Raw genomic sequence first — 16,922 nt, 5'->3', positions numbered from 1 at the left:
AACATTCTCAGTGTCTTCCATCTTTGTCCTTTTTCTCTTTTTTTAACTCTTTTCTTTGCTATATTGGACACACCCCAGATACCCTAATTTCAGGAAACTAATGCTGCCTGCCAGTCAAGTCAAATCTTACTGCAGTTTTTTCTCCTCCAGTGTGTTTCTAGCTCTCTAGAAATATCCAAAGAAAATCAGCTTTTACTTGTAAATTCGCCTCTAAGAATTATTAAACTTATTGTCAATGGAATGTTTCATTAAAATCAGCATCACTTTGGGATTCACAATGGGAATAAAAGGAAATTGGAGGATTGCTAAACTGTACCGCATAAAAGAGAAAAATCTAAATAAAAAGGTTGGAATTGCACTAAGGACTTGACAGAGATAAACAGCAGACTGATCTCAATGCTGACTTCCACTTTTTTTGCACGGAGTACTTTGACTGAGGTTTCCAAGTACTGGGATAACTATCTCTGGACTTCCTATTTAGAGAATCATATGCTGCACTTTTCCACACTGAAAATTTACCTCAAATATTGCTAATATGCCTGTTTAAACTAGTTTTGATCTTCACATTTAAGTTGGAACCGTGCAATTACTATTTACTAGAGCTTATTGTTTGTATTGAAATCTTTAGCTTTCCTTGACATAGATAACCCAGTCAATTTTGATGGACGTTTTTTAAATAAGGAAGGAAAGGATGGTCCTTGTCACCAATGCTTACAACTGATGTCAAGTACTAGACAGTTAGGAAAGCACTTGGAGAATCCTTCCCTGCATCAACATTAGGCAGTGTCATCACAGAAAAGCAGCCAGCTAGCATTTCAGATTTTTGTGAGCACCATGGATTTTATGTGGGTTTTTTTTTTATTTTTAAAAAAGCTTTAATAAGAACAGAAAAGTGGTTCTGTATTTACAAGCAACTCTTCTCAAAAGCAAGGGAAAATATGAAAAAACCTGCTCAAAGACGTATTAGTTTAGTAATGTATTCTTTTTACTTTTTTTCATGCTGCCCTTTAAACTGCACAGAATTTACTAAGTTTTGTAGGATTGGCTTTGACAAAGTAACTCAGGCCTAACTCAATAAGATTTTGGATGGGTATCACCTGACCACCTTTTGGGACACAATCAGTTCTCCACGGTTTGGATGAGCCCTCTGGACTTACCATAAAGAAAAAACGAAGCATCTCTTAGCACTGAAAATTTAAGCTAAAGACAAAGATGATTTCAAGCATTCAAATACTAAATACATGAAAACCCTTTTTTTTTCCCCAGATGAAACTCATGGCCTACTTTTCTTCCAATTAACCTGTCCCTCTATACTTGCCCCAATTGCCTTCACACACACAAAAGCCCAGAGCTGAACAAACATGAACCCGCAACAAAGCTGAAGGGTTCCAACGCCACTTAATTCTAAAGCTGCAAATCCTGAAAGTATTAATTGAACTCTAGAGCAAAGTTAACCCCAAATATTTTAAGATATTAAAGTTTCTTGACGCCTAAACTTGTAATTCTATTCTTTCACAGTATTGGGTGGTTTGATGCTAGCTCACAAAAAAATCAGAATGCAGAAACTTGGAACACCTCCATATAACTTAAAAGCACTGAAGAGCTCAGTTTAAGACACAGTTTTAATTCCTTATGGAATAGAGCTCCATACACTGTTTAAATTGGGAATCAGTTCTATCTTGCATAAATGTGGGCTCCTGGGAGAGGAAACAGTATGCCTTGTCACAACATTAATAGCTCAGCTGTTAACTTTTTTTGACAGAAATCAGATAGGAACTTCCTGGGGCATGAACATCACGTAAAAAACCTTAACCTCCCCAGAAGCTATCAGTTACAATCAGTAGCTATACCCTACTAGAGACCAGCAGAAGCAACTTTGTTTGCTATTTTAAAAGTGAGCAGATATCCTGATCAGAAGTGCTTGGCTTCAGGAGAAGTTTCAAGGCCAAGGATCTAAAAGGCAGAGATGCTTCCCTGCAGCCCTGACTGGAATACATGAACTTAAACACTTCTCCCTTCTCAGCTTTCTCTTGGCTGAAAGTCATGGCAAGCTAAATACACTGAGATTGGTAGTCAGCTTGCTGCTCATCATGTTTGTTGCCATGAATGCTGTTGTGGTGCAATAAAATACCTTTTGATGTACTCCAGAAAGACCCCACAGATCACAGAATTGTTCTTTTAACAGTTATGTGCAAAAAAAGTCATGGATCACAGCAGTGTGTGCTTTACCAAGTACCACCCAAACTACCCTTGTACAGGCAGAGCCAGAACAGTAACTCCAAAAAAAGGCAGAATTCAAGTTGCCATTAAAAGTCACAGACTGAAAGTTGTTTACAGGCAAAAAATACATTGTTACACCTAGGTGCAGGTCACCAAATGCAAGTACTACGGACTTTCTCTGAATGCATTTAATATTAACTTAGTTTATAACAGGTGCTTATATGATCTAAGTAATTCAATGTACAGCAAAGAAGGGATAAACACACAAGAAGGCTTTACTGATTTTTAGCAGATACAAACTGAGTTAAAATACAATGTTTGCAATCAAGTCTGATTCAAAGGCATTATTAATTAATTCTCAATTTCTTGCTCATGAAGCATAGGTGATTTGTGGTTTGAAAATATGCAAAACCGAAGTCTTCAGATAACATTTCCATCAGAAGGAATACTTTTTTCCTAAAGGCCAAATATTTAGCATATTTTTATGCTGAAAATGGGGTTTTCTTGACAAACAGGCTTCCATCTCTTATGTGGACAACATATTTTCAGTATTTCTGTATTTTTTCTTTTGGCAGCTCTGATGCTCACGGTATGAGCCCTGAACATTCTGGGCAGTCTTTCAGTCTTTCATTGTAAGACCCATGTAAACTTGAATTAATAAATCTGTAGCCATGTCTTGAAAAGATTAATTTCAACACATACTGCACCACTAAATTGAGGGAAAATCCTGCTCAAGCTGTATTTTCTTAAGTACATATCCTGAGAGGAATGACTTCATTCCTAAGCAAGAGCTCTATGCTTACTTTTTTCTTACTTTTTAAAATTGTGTTTCAACAATTTTCTATCAGATGGGTGTTAAAAAAAACCCCTATGAAGGGTGAGACTTTCAGGATCAGGTCCTAAGAGGAATTACTCTTCAGAAAAGCCATGTCAGCAAGTCTTTCTAAAGACTGAAAAAAATGAAGCCATTATAAAGTGTAAAGAGTGATATCAGCAGGCAGGGAGAGAGCACATGCAATAGAGATAGACTGTCTCCAAGCTCACCTATCCTTGTAGTTTATCACAGTATCAATGATAGCATTCATTTGTTTAGTCAGTTTGGGTGGATTGGGCGACAACTTCTCTGCAGGGGGTCTGCCTCTTCTTTTCTTTGCTTTCTCTCCATCCTCCTTCCCAGAATCTTTATCCACGTTTCTTCGTCTCTTTCGCTTTTTAAGCCGGACTTCCTCCTCCATTTCTTCCAAATTGCCGTCTTCAATTGCCTGACAACCGTATTCAAAAAGTATGATTTTTAAACAAAACAGATATTGCAAAGGGAAATAAAAAACTATATTTAAAAACAATAATAAAAACCCCCTGCAACTCCATGGGATGCATGTAATTCAATTCAAAATGTTCAGTTTATTTATGAACAAGAGTACAACAAGAAACTGAGCTACTGGCAATCAAAGAGACACTAAATATTAATTTGTCCTAAGGATCCCACTATCATCTAAATACACACGTTATTTATATGAACTTTGAATTCCACACCAAATCAGAGTTTCACACATAATGGCCTGTGGAATTGTCTCAGTAAGTGTACAACAAACATTAATTTTTTCACATCAGTGTTGGTTCTGGGTTACACAGTTCCATGCAAAACAGACTTTGACACCATATGCTTTCAAACAGGACAGTCCAAATTGTGCTCAGCTCCCAAAGCCAGTTCACACACAGTTCTTTGTGCATACACACAGAATAGAGACTTTAGGCAGGAACAACCCATCTTCTCTTCCAAGCCTTTTAAGCAACTTTTAAATCACCTAAGTGTTAACATAATCTCTAAAATGTATACTCTTCTTCTAGAATAGTAACCATGAGGTAGCACTGACAGTACAGTGGTTTGTTGTAAACAGCACTCATAACATGGGATGCAAAAACCTCACCCCAAAACCCAATTCATACACACAGTCACACACAACGAACACTAATTTCAATTGTTTCAATTACCTGGACATACGCTTTTAACCAGACCCAGCAGCTCTATGCAGAGTGATAAAAAAATTGCTACAAAAAACCAAACTAGGAATAAAGGGAACCTGTTCACACACACTATCCATGCCATAAAGCAAGAAGCTGAACTTTTTGTGATTTGAGAAAGCCAACAAAAGAAAATAAATAGAAGTACCAGGTCATAAGAGAACTGAAATTAAAAATAAAAAATAAAATAAAATAAAAAATCTTAAAACTCAAGGCTTTCTGATGAATGCTTTCTCAGAACCTAACTGATGTTGATATTTGTCGCTTTTGCTTCTCAATATTGCCTTGAGTACATGCAAATGCTAATCAATCCTTTCTCGTAGCTGAAAGAGCTCTAATCCTAAGGCAATTACCTTCATTTCTCCACGGCACCAAACATGGCTAATATTTATGATCATGTGAGCATAACAATCAATATAAAAAAGTGATTACAGCCCAGACATAATTTTTCTCAATTGTGTACAATGTCTCTTCAAAAACATTTTGTGAACAAAACCTGATGCACAACACAAAATAAGCTGACATGTTTAAAAAACCAGTGGGATTTTGAATCTGTTTCCTATGCATCCTCCGATGTGCAAATCCACAGACAAACACAAAAGCAGAATCCTGAGATACAGCCTGAAACTAGGCCTTAATAATCAAAAGACAATTTACATCATGCTTCCACAGCATTCAGATATCTACTACGAAGGAGGCTCGAGATCTGATGAGTTAGGAAGAAAAGAGAAGGGAAAAAAAAATCTGCACACAAATTCATTAATATTCATCTGGCTAAAGCAGGACATGCGCTATAAACCACTGAGACTAATGAAGATTAAGAAAAGGAAATTTCTCTGCATATCTTGGAAGCTAGAAAAGCTAATACTAAATACAGCATGCAAGGCTGTCAACAGTTAATGTCATTGCTCTCCTCAAGCACTCAGTTGTACATTGAAACACGGAGAACACCGACTTTTGATGTGTTACACACCTACACATGCCTGTGATGTAGTTCTACTGAATCTTCAAGACGGCAATGAAAAAGGATATTTACCTTACCACTATCAGCAGGCCGGCTATCGGAAATCACAGTTAGTGGGGATAAAATTAACAAGCCAGCAAAGCAGCGAGCTGCTAGTCTCTTCATCAGCTGATCAGGAAAAAAAAGAGAGCTGGGGAAAGGCTATGTTTTCATATACAAGTAATTTTATTTTACTGAAAATTTAATACTGAAAGGATTGTGGATACTGAAATCTGCTGTTTCATTCTACCTACTACAAGGCCTGACGCCTTCCTCCTTCAGCTGGTTTTAATATTGACAACTACTTATCATATTTCTCCCCTTACTATTCTAGGCATTCAAATTAGATTTTTAGCTGGGCAGTTACAGATTCTTGTTATCATTATAATAATAATAGCACAATTAGACAATTTCATGTATGATTTTAAAACTGAGATTGGTTGCATGCATTTTAAGGGTGCATTCATTACAGAAAACATATTCCTATTGCTCCACAGTGAACAGATCAAGTTTTGGTTACTGAAACCGATACAAAAATCTATTCTGATTTACAATAAATTAGAAAAAAATAAAATCAAACCAAGTCATCATTCTGTTAACTTTGGTAACATTTTGCTGTCCTTCAGAAAACTTAACTACAACATATTTATATCTTTGCTCACTTGACAGATTTTCTACCACAAAAAAGAAATCACAGTGGTCCTGTCATCACAGAGTTTATTAACATCTCACTTTAGAATTCTGAATAAAATTCTTGCTTAGAGTAGGCAGCATTTTGGAAAATAAATATTAACAAAAAGAAAAGCTAGAAGTGAAAAGTTGGGTTTTTTTTAAATTTTACATATAGCAATGTAGTAAAGACAAATGATAAAAATAAAGTCCAAGTAAACTAATATATACTCTTGCACTCTTAAAAATTAGTGACTAGCAAGTACCAAATTAATTCTTAGCAAATTACAAATCTACCCTCAAATGTTAAAAATTCTATTTAACCAGTAATATATCAATCAATTACTATATTAAACTTTCAAAATGTGTATGCATGAATGTAAATGCAGGCATCTGTCTTTAATTTAAGACCTTAGTGACCCCGCTTGAAAATCAGTCTGACAATACAAGCAGTATGAAAATGTTGCTATTGTGACTCTTAACATCAGTTCTCAAGGACAAATATGTATTTTGTATATAAACAATAACATTTAAAACTAAACCTATATGATTTATTCTGTCTCAAAAGATGGCTTAAAACTGTATCAAATAAATCAGTTATCAGCAGATAGATTAATGCTCTGTGCATATGATCCAAGCGTGTATTAGCAACAACATATTTATTAAGCTAATTTATCTGACTGAGCTCTTTGTTAGAAACGCTTACTATTCTAAGCCTTAAGTGCCACATTGAAGAGAATGCCCTTCCCAACCTTTACCGGTACGATAATGATACAAATCCCAGGCACAAATCTCCAGTTCCTGACAGATGATGGGCTGTGCAAGAGTGCAAAATAACACAGACATCTCCCATGCTCAAATGCCTCTGGATTAGTGAGGTGAACAGCAAGAGAGTCAAGGAAATTGGTACACTAATAAAAATTGAACACTTTCCTTCCCTTAAGGAAACTGGACAAAATAGTACCCAAAAAAAAGTCTGGACACCTCGTTTTTTTGAAAGACAGCTGTAAGAACTGAATGTCAAATTTTGCAAGTTGTCAGGCATCTCATGAAAGGCAAATATGCCAGTGAAATATGAGGACCCTGTGTTAAGTTCTGTACTGACAAAATGTTCCTGCTTTTCTGACTCATATTGCTGTAACCTAGTCCATGTACACAAAACAATTACATTTCTAAAGAGGTAAGAGCACACTTACCATGGATTAAAGAAATCAAAACTGTCTTTCTCCAAAAAGAAGCTTCCACCTCCCAAGAACAAAAATGTGTTTTTCAGGAGGCAAGCAGAAGTTACTTCTGAGACAGTCTGCCTTCCTATTGCTGCCTGCAATTAGATTTTCACCTTTACTAAAGGAAAATAGCTGTTTTGAGGTGAAAGTATACTTAGGGAATATCGATACAACATTTATACATGAGCACCAAACAGAAACAAAGTAAGGATAAAATGCAAACTGTTTCTTTCCTCCATTTGAAGGACAGGACATTACAGATATATTCTTAACAACTTCTGTCGAGTACGACATAGCACTGAGACTCAATACCTTTTCAATTCAGAATTACAGATGCAAATAAGGACTAGGTACTAACATCTCTGAGTTTTATTTCACAACTGTGTTCTGCAAGTCAATAATTGTGTAGGCCTTACACAACTAATATGCTTAAAATAATTTTACAGGAATCATGTAACTCAGGCGTGGTGACAGAATGAATCAGTGGAGCTGCCCATCATAAAATCAGCTTTGGTGCCTAAGGCCTGTCTTGTTTAGATGGCAAAACATTGTATTACATAATTATTTTTCCTTTGATTGGAAGTAACTATAGTATGGTTATGAGAAAATTCAGATATAGTGAAAGCTTTCGGTACTACTCATAGTCTAAGAAACTGGACACACAAAGCAGAAGTGGTAGGGAGCCATGCAGTAAGTCTGCTTGATGCTGTTCAGATGAAACAGGACATGAACACAGGACATGCAAACTCTTCCTGTGTCCCTCTCCAATTTTATATTCATGAGATGAACATTCAGAGAATTGCCACATCCCTTCAAACATCAATGCCCTGTGTCTCTCCAACTTGCAAAGCTGAAAGAAAGCTATTGTAACTAACATTATCATGTGAAGAAATACCCTAGCATGCTAATTAAACTCAATATTTCAATAGAAAGCGCATAAAACATAGGTGAGCAGAAAAAACATACGACCTTGCCAACTCCCTGAATATAAATACTAACGCAATCACCTAAAACTTCCAAAAGAATGAGCTTTTTTGAGTACAACAAATAACTTAAACAGGGCCTTTTACTGACTACTGGCCAAAAGGCATTAAGTTTAAGGGCTGTTAAGTACTTAAAACCAAAAAACATGTCAGTAGTGCAGTAATGAACAACAGATGACTGCTTTGCAAAATGAAGTTTACATTTACCATATCAGAAGAGAAGAAAGAAAGAATTCTAAGAACCCCATGGACAGCTAATAATAAACACTGAAAGCCTTAAAATGATATCTACCTACCCTTACCAATTTCTCTCTTCAACATGATCCTTCTTGGAATATTGTACTGATATCCAAGAGAAGTTCTCCTGGTTTTTGGGTTGGTTTTTTTTGTGCTGTCTTGCTCTATTTGAAATCCTACCATTCTTTATTTTACATTTGTTCTCAGATTAAATCTCGCAACCAATGAAGACTTCAACTTTCCACACTGCAGTTCACATTCTTAAATAGATCTCTTCAAAATCCAGTTCTTTTGCTTATTTTTTTACCGTTAACATTCCTGACATCTGAGACTGCTTCTAATTTCCTCATGCTGGAATTGTTTCTTGGCTCTCTAGAGCAAGTTTCCTTACACTGTACTTGTATCTTCCTATGCAACAACAGGGAGGTCAGTATACAAGATAAAGACTGCAAGGAAGAATGCTATTAACACTTGACAATTAGATGAAACGTCTTAAGATACTCTATCAGTGCAATAATAAATACCTGAAAATAATTATAAAGATTGATGAAGAGTTATTTTAATTCCATTTCCTCTCCTTGTTCGATATTATTGCACTACAGATTTACCAGTCTAGTTTTTCTGGGACTAAACTAAAACACAATATAGACCAGAATCTGTCAAAGGCAAAGAATTAGTGACTACATCCAGTTCTAACTTGCTTTCATAAAAGTACTGTTTTTTCTAAAAACTCAAAATGCAATTATTGCAAAAACAAATCAACTTGTAATACATCTGGTCTTCTCAGATAGGCTGAGCTTCCACCAAATATGGTAAAATGTAATACAGTAAAAAAACTTCAGCCATGTGTTCATCAATCAAGAGTCTGTCGTCACATCATCGAAACCAGCATCTTTTTAAGAGGCGAGAGAAGACAGACTGTTTTCTGTTTTACATTTGAAAATTATTAATACTTGCTTAATTATTTGCACTGAAACTTCAGCTGCCTATATTTAATTAGACATTAAGGAGAACAATAATGTAAATTATAGCTTTTTCCTATATTTTCATTTAAAGACTGGTGTCAAAATGACCTGATATAACCATGCAGGAGTATGAGTTATCTTTAAAGAGAAATGGTCTCAACCAAAGCAACATGCATAATATTAAAAAAAAGTAGGTATTGACTTAAAATATTAATAGGATAAAAGTTTTTATCTTCAGTGTTTGGGTCTGAGAAAATTTTTTCAGGTCAAATATCCTAAAATACTTAATCTTGATATAAGGTATCTTAATGCTTAAGCTTCATCTTTAGTATTATTATTACGTAAAGCATCATCCAGAGCCAGCACCAGTAAACTCTAAGTTATGACAAACCCCACTGACAAGCACATACAATTTTCTTCTGTTCCAAAGTGAAAACTTACTAATCTCGGTTAAAAAAAAATCTGTAACTAGTCTCATTTGTCCCTCCCCCAAAAGGCAAACAGTGATTTTAAATGGAACTCCTCAAACTGATTTTGCACCAATGAGATTTTCAAAAACTTTGGGGACAGAGAAATTGAAGAGCTCAATTAACTACTCGTGATACCAGGATCCACTGCTTGCCAGCTAAGTGAGCACCTTGAAAGTGCTCCATTAGAGAGAAGAAATTGAGACATAGAAAGGAACAACTGTATCATGCTAACTATAAAGATACTTTGCTTAACCAATCAGAGCACTGAGAAAATACATACTTTGTCAAGTACCTGAATGTGGAACTACCAAAAATCATCACTATTCTGTGGTCTATATTTACTCAGCCACACTCTGAGAAGATCTACAGGTCTGTAATTGTCAAGAGAGTTTTCAAAATGTCTTGCTAAGAAGACTTAATTTTAACAACCTCTTGACCAAGCCAACATCACCAAGGAGCAACAGAATGATGGGGGAGGAATTTTAAAAAAATTCTATACCAGAAACTATTGATATCATCCTCTTACTCTTCATCACTGAACTGTTTAGTTGTGGTGGGGTTTTTTGTTTGTGTTTCCCAAATCTTCTTCCCTTCTGTTTTAGAAAGCTAAGTAAGCTGCTGAAGAATTCCCATCACTTAGAATAATAGCCTGTTTCTGAACACAGGGAAAAACGCTCTCCTTCAAGACTGGAGGACAATTTGTAACAGACTTGTGAAATATTATGCAGGGAAACTGCCAGATGATAAAGAAACATATTCCAAAAGGGATCTTACCATAGCATTTCTCAAGTACAAGGTATCCTGAGTATTTCAGATTGCCTTCCTATTGTTCAGAACCTTACAGCATATTGATAACACAAAGAATAAGTATTGGTAACAGGCTGCTATTGGAACTAGTTGCAGGTATCTTTGGAGTATGATTAGAAGTAAAATTGAGAGACTGAATGAGATGTACTGGAAGACTGTAATGAAAAGACTGCAGGCATGTTTCCTGGCTTCGGATTCACAAGCAATCCATCTTGAAGTAAAATCTACCCTGATAGAGATGTGTCATTTTTTCCCCTTTATCTTGTTCACTGTGTCAGAGACAAAGATGCTTGTTGCATAGACAAGATTCTGGAGCATTTAGTGACTGGTGTTCTTCAGTGAGAGGTGCGAATGGGAAAGATTTCTCCCTTTTTCAATTTTTATAAGCGTTTTTCTCCCTGTCTTATCGAGAATTCTGATTCAGGAGAGCCTACTACTGGAGTGTAGAGACGTCCGTATTGACAAAGGTATTGAGATAATTAGTACTAGAGTTATGCTTTTTCTTGAACAAGTACATTACCTGCTCCAAAACAAGGGGCAAAGAACATTAATTGTATGAGAAAATCACTTTTTCTGATGGGTACCAGGAGGAGGTGGGTGCCAGGGGGGTTGTGATGGGGATTACTTTTCTCATTTTTTCTTAAATTCCTTTAAAATAATAAGCTTGGAATTTAGTCAACACTAAACATGTTTCTGTCCTAGAACAGATGTTCCTTATTTCCCTGGAATCTCTGAGTTTAGAAGAAAAATAGTATCAAGGTTGTAATAGCTTAGCTTGTACTGAGGGTTTTGCTTCCTGAACTTCCTTCTTTGGCCTAAAATAAATCTTTTAGTGGAGGGATACATTGTTCTGTTGTTCATACGAAATAATTTTTTAATTTCATTTTTAATGATTTGCTAAAATAGTTGATGAATTAATTTAAAGCTTATGAACAAAGTTTAATTTACTAGTATTTCTGTTAACACCTACATTCCATTCAGGCGCACAGACAAATGTCACAGATGAGGAGGAAATACGCTGGAATGAGGTAATGGAAATACTCATCAATAACAACCAGATCCAAAACCAGTAAGAAAAAGGAATTCAACATTCCAAGGATTTATCATCTCCCACTATAGCTAAGATGTTGTTTATTTTACAAGGGAGATCATGCATATAAAACCAATCAGAAACACATTTATATCTGACCACTAAGAAATAGTTACATAGGATGGGTTCTTTTCCAAGTTCTGAGACAAGTATTTACAGCTGCGTTTTACCTTGTATTTTGCAAAATATTGTTACTGCTGCAGGTTTCTGGGTAATTCTAAGCCATTTTAATTTATCTTTTTTCCCTTGACATTTACCTTTTTACAGACAAGACATTCTTCTGTGGTGGAAAAAGTAGGAAATTTTTACTTTGTAATGTCACCCACTGGCAGACTAGCAGTGTGGATGATGTTTTGCAGCTCATAATGCTAACAGCTAAACATAGACTTCTTCTGTTTTATTCCTTATGAAAAAATTATTAAAATTCAATCTAAGAATGGGAATGAATGGATTTTTAAAAATTATTTTTGAAAAAATTTCCAGACGTTCAGCCCTTCTTCATTCAAAAAACTGTCTCCCTTATCTTCTAAGACCCTACTAATTAAAGGAGAAAAATACCTGGTATAAAGACAGGGTTTATACCCTCATCAGACCAGCTCTTTGCAAAGAAACTGCAGTCTTGGCTCTTTCCAGGACATTTGCTTCCACTGAACGTTGCAAACATTTGCAGCAACAGGCATCTTCTCTATGGTAAAAATAAAATTCACAATTCTAAGCACTGGAAAAAGGTAAGAAGACATTACCAACGCTTGTTCTGCAACATACTCAACAGCAGGATACTGTATCTTAGTAGAATGTTTCCCTATAAAGAACAAGATGCCTTTTCTTCCATTATGGAAGCAACATAGGTGACGACTAAAACACAAAGGGATGATTAGTTGATTTCCAGTGTGGAATCACTCATTTTGAGATAAATCAGTAGTGTTAGAATAAGTGAACTATTTGTCTCTCAAGTAAACAGATATTCAGTGGTGCCTTCTAAATTACTCAGAAAAATAGTAGAAGTTTTCTCTTTTTGATTAACAGACTAATGCAAGGCTTCTAATTTAAAGATGAGCATAAGTTTTGTGCCCTTGAAACCTAGTGCTCTTAATAATGTAACATGAGAAGCTTTTAGATAAAGCTTAAACTGACATTTTTATGAATGCCAAAGTAAGCTCAGCTACTGCCAGTAGTCATACCATCAAGTATTTTCCTTCATATGTTCTTCTTCTCTCTTATATTTAAGTATATTCACATACTCAAGCAGTTATCTTTTCTTCCAAGTTTAAAATGTGGAACATAACTATATGGGAGCAAAACTGAGACAAAATCAAAACAAAACAGATAAAGTATGTTGCAAAAAATAAATATGTGAGCAGAAAAAAGCAACAGCTTTCAGAAACCACTGTAGTTTAATTATTTTTCAGTAGATGCTCACAGATCTCTTTTAACTACTTATTCACAGAAAATAGATTAAGGATTTTTCCAATAGCATGGGAAATTTAGTTTAAAGATCTATCATTATTAATATAAGTACTCTGAGGCAATTAAGAATGGGAAGCACACAGTGCTAAGAGAGCATGAGATGACAGAAATATATGGCAAGATGTTAGAATACTCACTTCCTGTGCCAGCAGATGAAAAAAAATTGCTTATAGAAATAGACTGTATTTAAATAATAAACAGCAGAAGGTAGCCCTTTATGACAATTCCAATATAGTTTTTTAATAACTCAGAAGAATTTGGAGGAAGACTGCATAGAACAGAAATAAGTCAAACTTTAGAAAACTTGCTGAGAAAAGCTAAATTACATGTATCTTTCACGTATTTTATACTAAAACAGTATGTTGTGATGCGAACTTTGAGCAGTGATGCAGTGAGTTCTGTGTCTTCAGGATGCTTCTAAAGGTGCAGTTATCTGACTGTGCCAGGAGTCACAGTAGACCCGATCCTTTAAAATGCATATTACAACCTAAAAGTAAAAATCTAACACGACCACAATCTGTCTAGAAGGCTTTTTTGTTCTTCTGGGATAAGATGCAATGCAAATCACAGTCTGATGAGCAAAAACTATTACCTAAGCAAACACTAGCCAAACAGTACAAGGATTCCTGAAAAGCCAATGATTTATGAGAACATGAAGCTTCTCAACAAAATAATGTATAGTATAGTGTAGTATAGTGTAGTATAGTGTAGTACAGTGTAGTGTAGTGTAGTGTAGCGTAGTGTAGTGTAGTACAGTGTAGGTCCATATATAAAAAACTAAAGTAAGGCTGTAAACAGCAAGAAAGTTCTTGGTTCTGCATTAGAAACCCAGCTAAAAATGTCAGATGCAACTGAAAAGAATACATAATGAATATACATGGAACTATGATTTGTAACTTGCTAAACATGCCAATTTCAGAGTATGAGACAAAATTACATGGTTGTGGTTACTGGAAAGTTTTTGTAGGATTTTTTTTTAAGGTTAAAATTTTACTGCTAGAATAAGGAAGTACACTATTGTACTCATCAAGCAGGGTACTTCAGGATGACTCAGGAATCTAATTGCCAGTCATGACATGCCTAAGCTTTGGCTGAATAGTTTTTGAGAAATTCAGTCTGAAACTTCCCTGTTTTTCCATATCTGTTAAGTTAGTACTTCCATACTTGTTTATATGCAAGAAGAGACAAGTTGCTGTCATTTAAGTTGCTATACAAAGTAGTTGCTAGAGAAGAAGCAGAGCTCTGCATACATACACCAATCCATCAGAAGAATTACTTTTGCCTGCATGCGTACTGCATGAGAAACATCAGCATAAAGACTTCCATCACCTGCTCAGTTCTGCCTTCAGAAGACAGCCTTTTACAAAGGTCTCTCAATTTGCCTCTGATGACAAGGCAAAATATTAAATGGCTCCCTTTTCACAGAGTGAATAAATACTTTGGCCACAATACACACTTGGAAAGGTATGAGTAACTTACCCATGCTGCCAACGCAAATCAACATATGAAAATGTATTGTGTTTATTCAAATACTGATTGGTGACAGAAGGTTAGCTACTGCGTATCACCTATCAGTGTTACTGTAAGTCATGTCAGAAAACATAACAATCCAGCGGACCCAAATATTAAAACGTTTGCTGCTTTTAGTTCCACTGTCATATGCCCCCAGTATGCACTTTAGACTTTTAATGCAGACTTCTGTTCTTGTGGGTTTTGTGAATAGTTGTTTTTGTTTCAGTTTTAGAGTCACAGAATATTCCGAGCTGGAAGAGACCCGCAAGGATCATCAAGTCAACTCCTGGACTTGCACAGGAGCACTGAAGAGTTACACCATGTGCCTGTGAGCATTGTCCAAATGCTTCTTGAACTTTGTCAGGCTTGGTGACCACTTCCCTGGGGAGCCTATTCCAGTGTCCAATCATCCTCTGGGTGAAGAACCTTTTCCTGATACCCAACCTAAACCTCCCCTGACACAACTTCAGGCCATTCCCTCGGGTCCTGTCACTGGTCTCCACAGTGAAGAGATCAGTGCCTGCCCCTGCTCTTCCTCTCATGAGGAAGTTGCAACTGCAGTGAGGTCTCCCCTCTGTCTCCTCCAGGCAGTTGATCTGAACTTTGACCCTCCACATAAAGAGTACTGGCATCTTAACCACAGGGCCTAATTCTTCTCATGAAAAATTTTGCACTTGAAACAGTACTGATACAACAAAACCTGAAACCCAGCTTTTAAACCCACAGCTTCCAGGCTATGTAAACTTGGTATACATAAGGTATATATACACATACATATGGTCAGAGGATATATCTATTTCAAAGAAAATTAAGTTTATTTCAGTCTAATGCTAACAGTATTCCCCACATTTTTAAAAAGTAAGTACTTACATGGCATTACTATTTAATGTTTTCTAGAGCAGAACAGATGTACAATTCCACTTGAAGTTATGTTAATATGTGTTACAGTACTTTACATGTAACACTATTTAGTCAAAATCACAGACTAAAAATAAAAAGAATCCTACGAAAATATGGCACTGTTTTACTGATAACTAGTCCTCATAAACAGCTGTTCAGATTTCCTGACTTGAAGTCTTTCTCACAAAAAACCCCCTATTTATCAAATACTAAAAATTTCTTTATGGAGAATAACCCTGAAATATTGAAGAAGCATTTCAAAGTACTTTTTTAGTTTCCAAAATTAATACTCTCAATCCTGATTCCACATTCTGAGAAAAGACAAAAGAATTTCTGAGAAAGTCACCCAGTGTAAATCAGGCTCTGTTCTTTATAAACTAACAAAGCCATCCTGCCAAAATAGCAAACGAAAGCTATCAGACAGATGCATTAAAATTCCCTCTCATCCATGAAAAACCAAGAAAACACCCTTTCTGCTTCACTAGTTTTAATTTCACTGCAATGTGAAAGCACCCTTTTTCCCTTTCTCTTAAGTAGATTCTGAATTGAATTTCATGAGAAGGACATGAAAGATATACTCTGTAAGTATACAGAATATAAAAATGGCTTGGTTCAATGAGGCCTTGAAGTCATGTCCAACTTTCTAACCTTTCAAAAAGCAGCTTCCACATGCATAAAACTGATCAGCCTCACACTGAACATCTGAAAACAGTACCTGGGGCACTCTGATGATCGCTGGTCACAAAACAGACAACACCCTAGGATGGTGGACTTTTTGATCTTCCAGTAACAGACTTTTAAATGACTTGTTTTCCTGTACAGCTTAACAACTGGATCTGGAATTCAATACTACAGAGCAGGGTTTAGATCAGAATGCAATTTTCTTCAAATGTCCTGCGCAAATACTCACCTACTTGATTGTTAAACAGGTTTAGCAGCAACTCAGGAAACTTTGCAATTGTAACCAAAAATGTTACAGAAGAGAAATGAAGAGAGAAAACCAGGGGTACATACATGAACTATGCAGATAAACTACTCACTGACTAAAACCTTCTTTTTTTCCTCCTTCTAAGAATTTCAGCCTCCAATATAGACTAAAACATTTACAGACTGTAATGCTAATTTTACACACAGGTATTGTGTACCTCATGAAGACTACTTGAAGTAGTAAGGCCTGAAGAACAGGCCCTGTGCTAAAGCTGACCTCTAGACGAATCTTCCAACCAAATGTTCTGTGTATCCACTAATTAGTGAAGTATTATTAGCAATATGATATAGGTATTTACCTTTCCATATTTAGAAACTGGACAAGGCCACATATGGCCTTGTTTGGGGGCGGAGGATCAAAGAC

At 35.9% G+C, this 16,922-nt stretch overlaps 1 protein-coding gene across 1 annotated transcript in view; it reads right to left on the bottom strand.

Annotated features, from left to right (window-relative positions):
- SMARCA2 (SWI/SNF related BAF chromatin remodeling complex subunit ATPase 2) overlaps positions 1–16,922 on the bottom strand; it is a 118,142-nt gene that overhangs the window by 15,964 nt on the left and 85,256 nt on the right. Inside the window, exon 29 of the mRNA XM_069001850.1 lies at positions 3,265–3,482. Within this exon, the coding sequence (XP_068857951.1) occupies positions 3,265–3,482 (218 nt within the window). The remainder of the gene's footprint in view (positions 1–3,264; positions 3,483–16,922) is intronic.

This window comes from Aphelocoma coerulescens (genome assembly GCF_041296385.1).
Source record: "Aphelocoma coerulescens isolate FSJ_1873_10779 chromosome Z unlocalized genomic scaffold, UR_Acoe_1.0 ChrZ, whole genome shotgun sequence".
Classification (NCBI taxonomy): domain Eukaryota; kingdom Metazoa; phylum Chordata; class Aves; order Passeriformes; family Corvidae; genus Aphelocoma; species Aphelocoma coerulescens.
The sequence above is the reverse complement of the archived record's forward strand: the minus strand, read 5'-3'. Positions and strand labels throughout refer to the sequence as shown.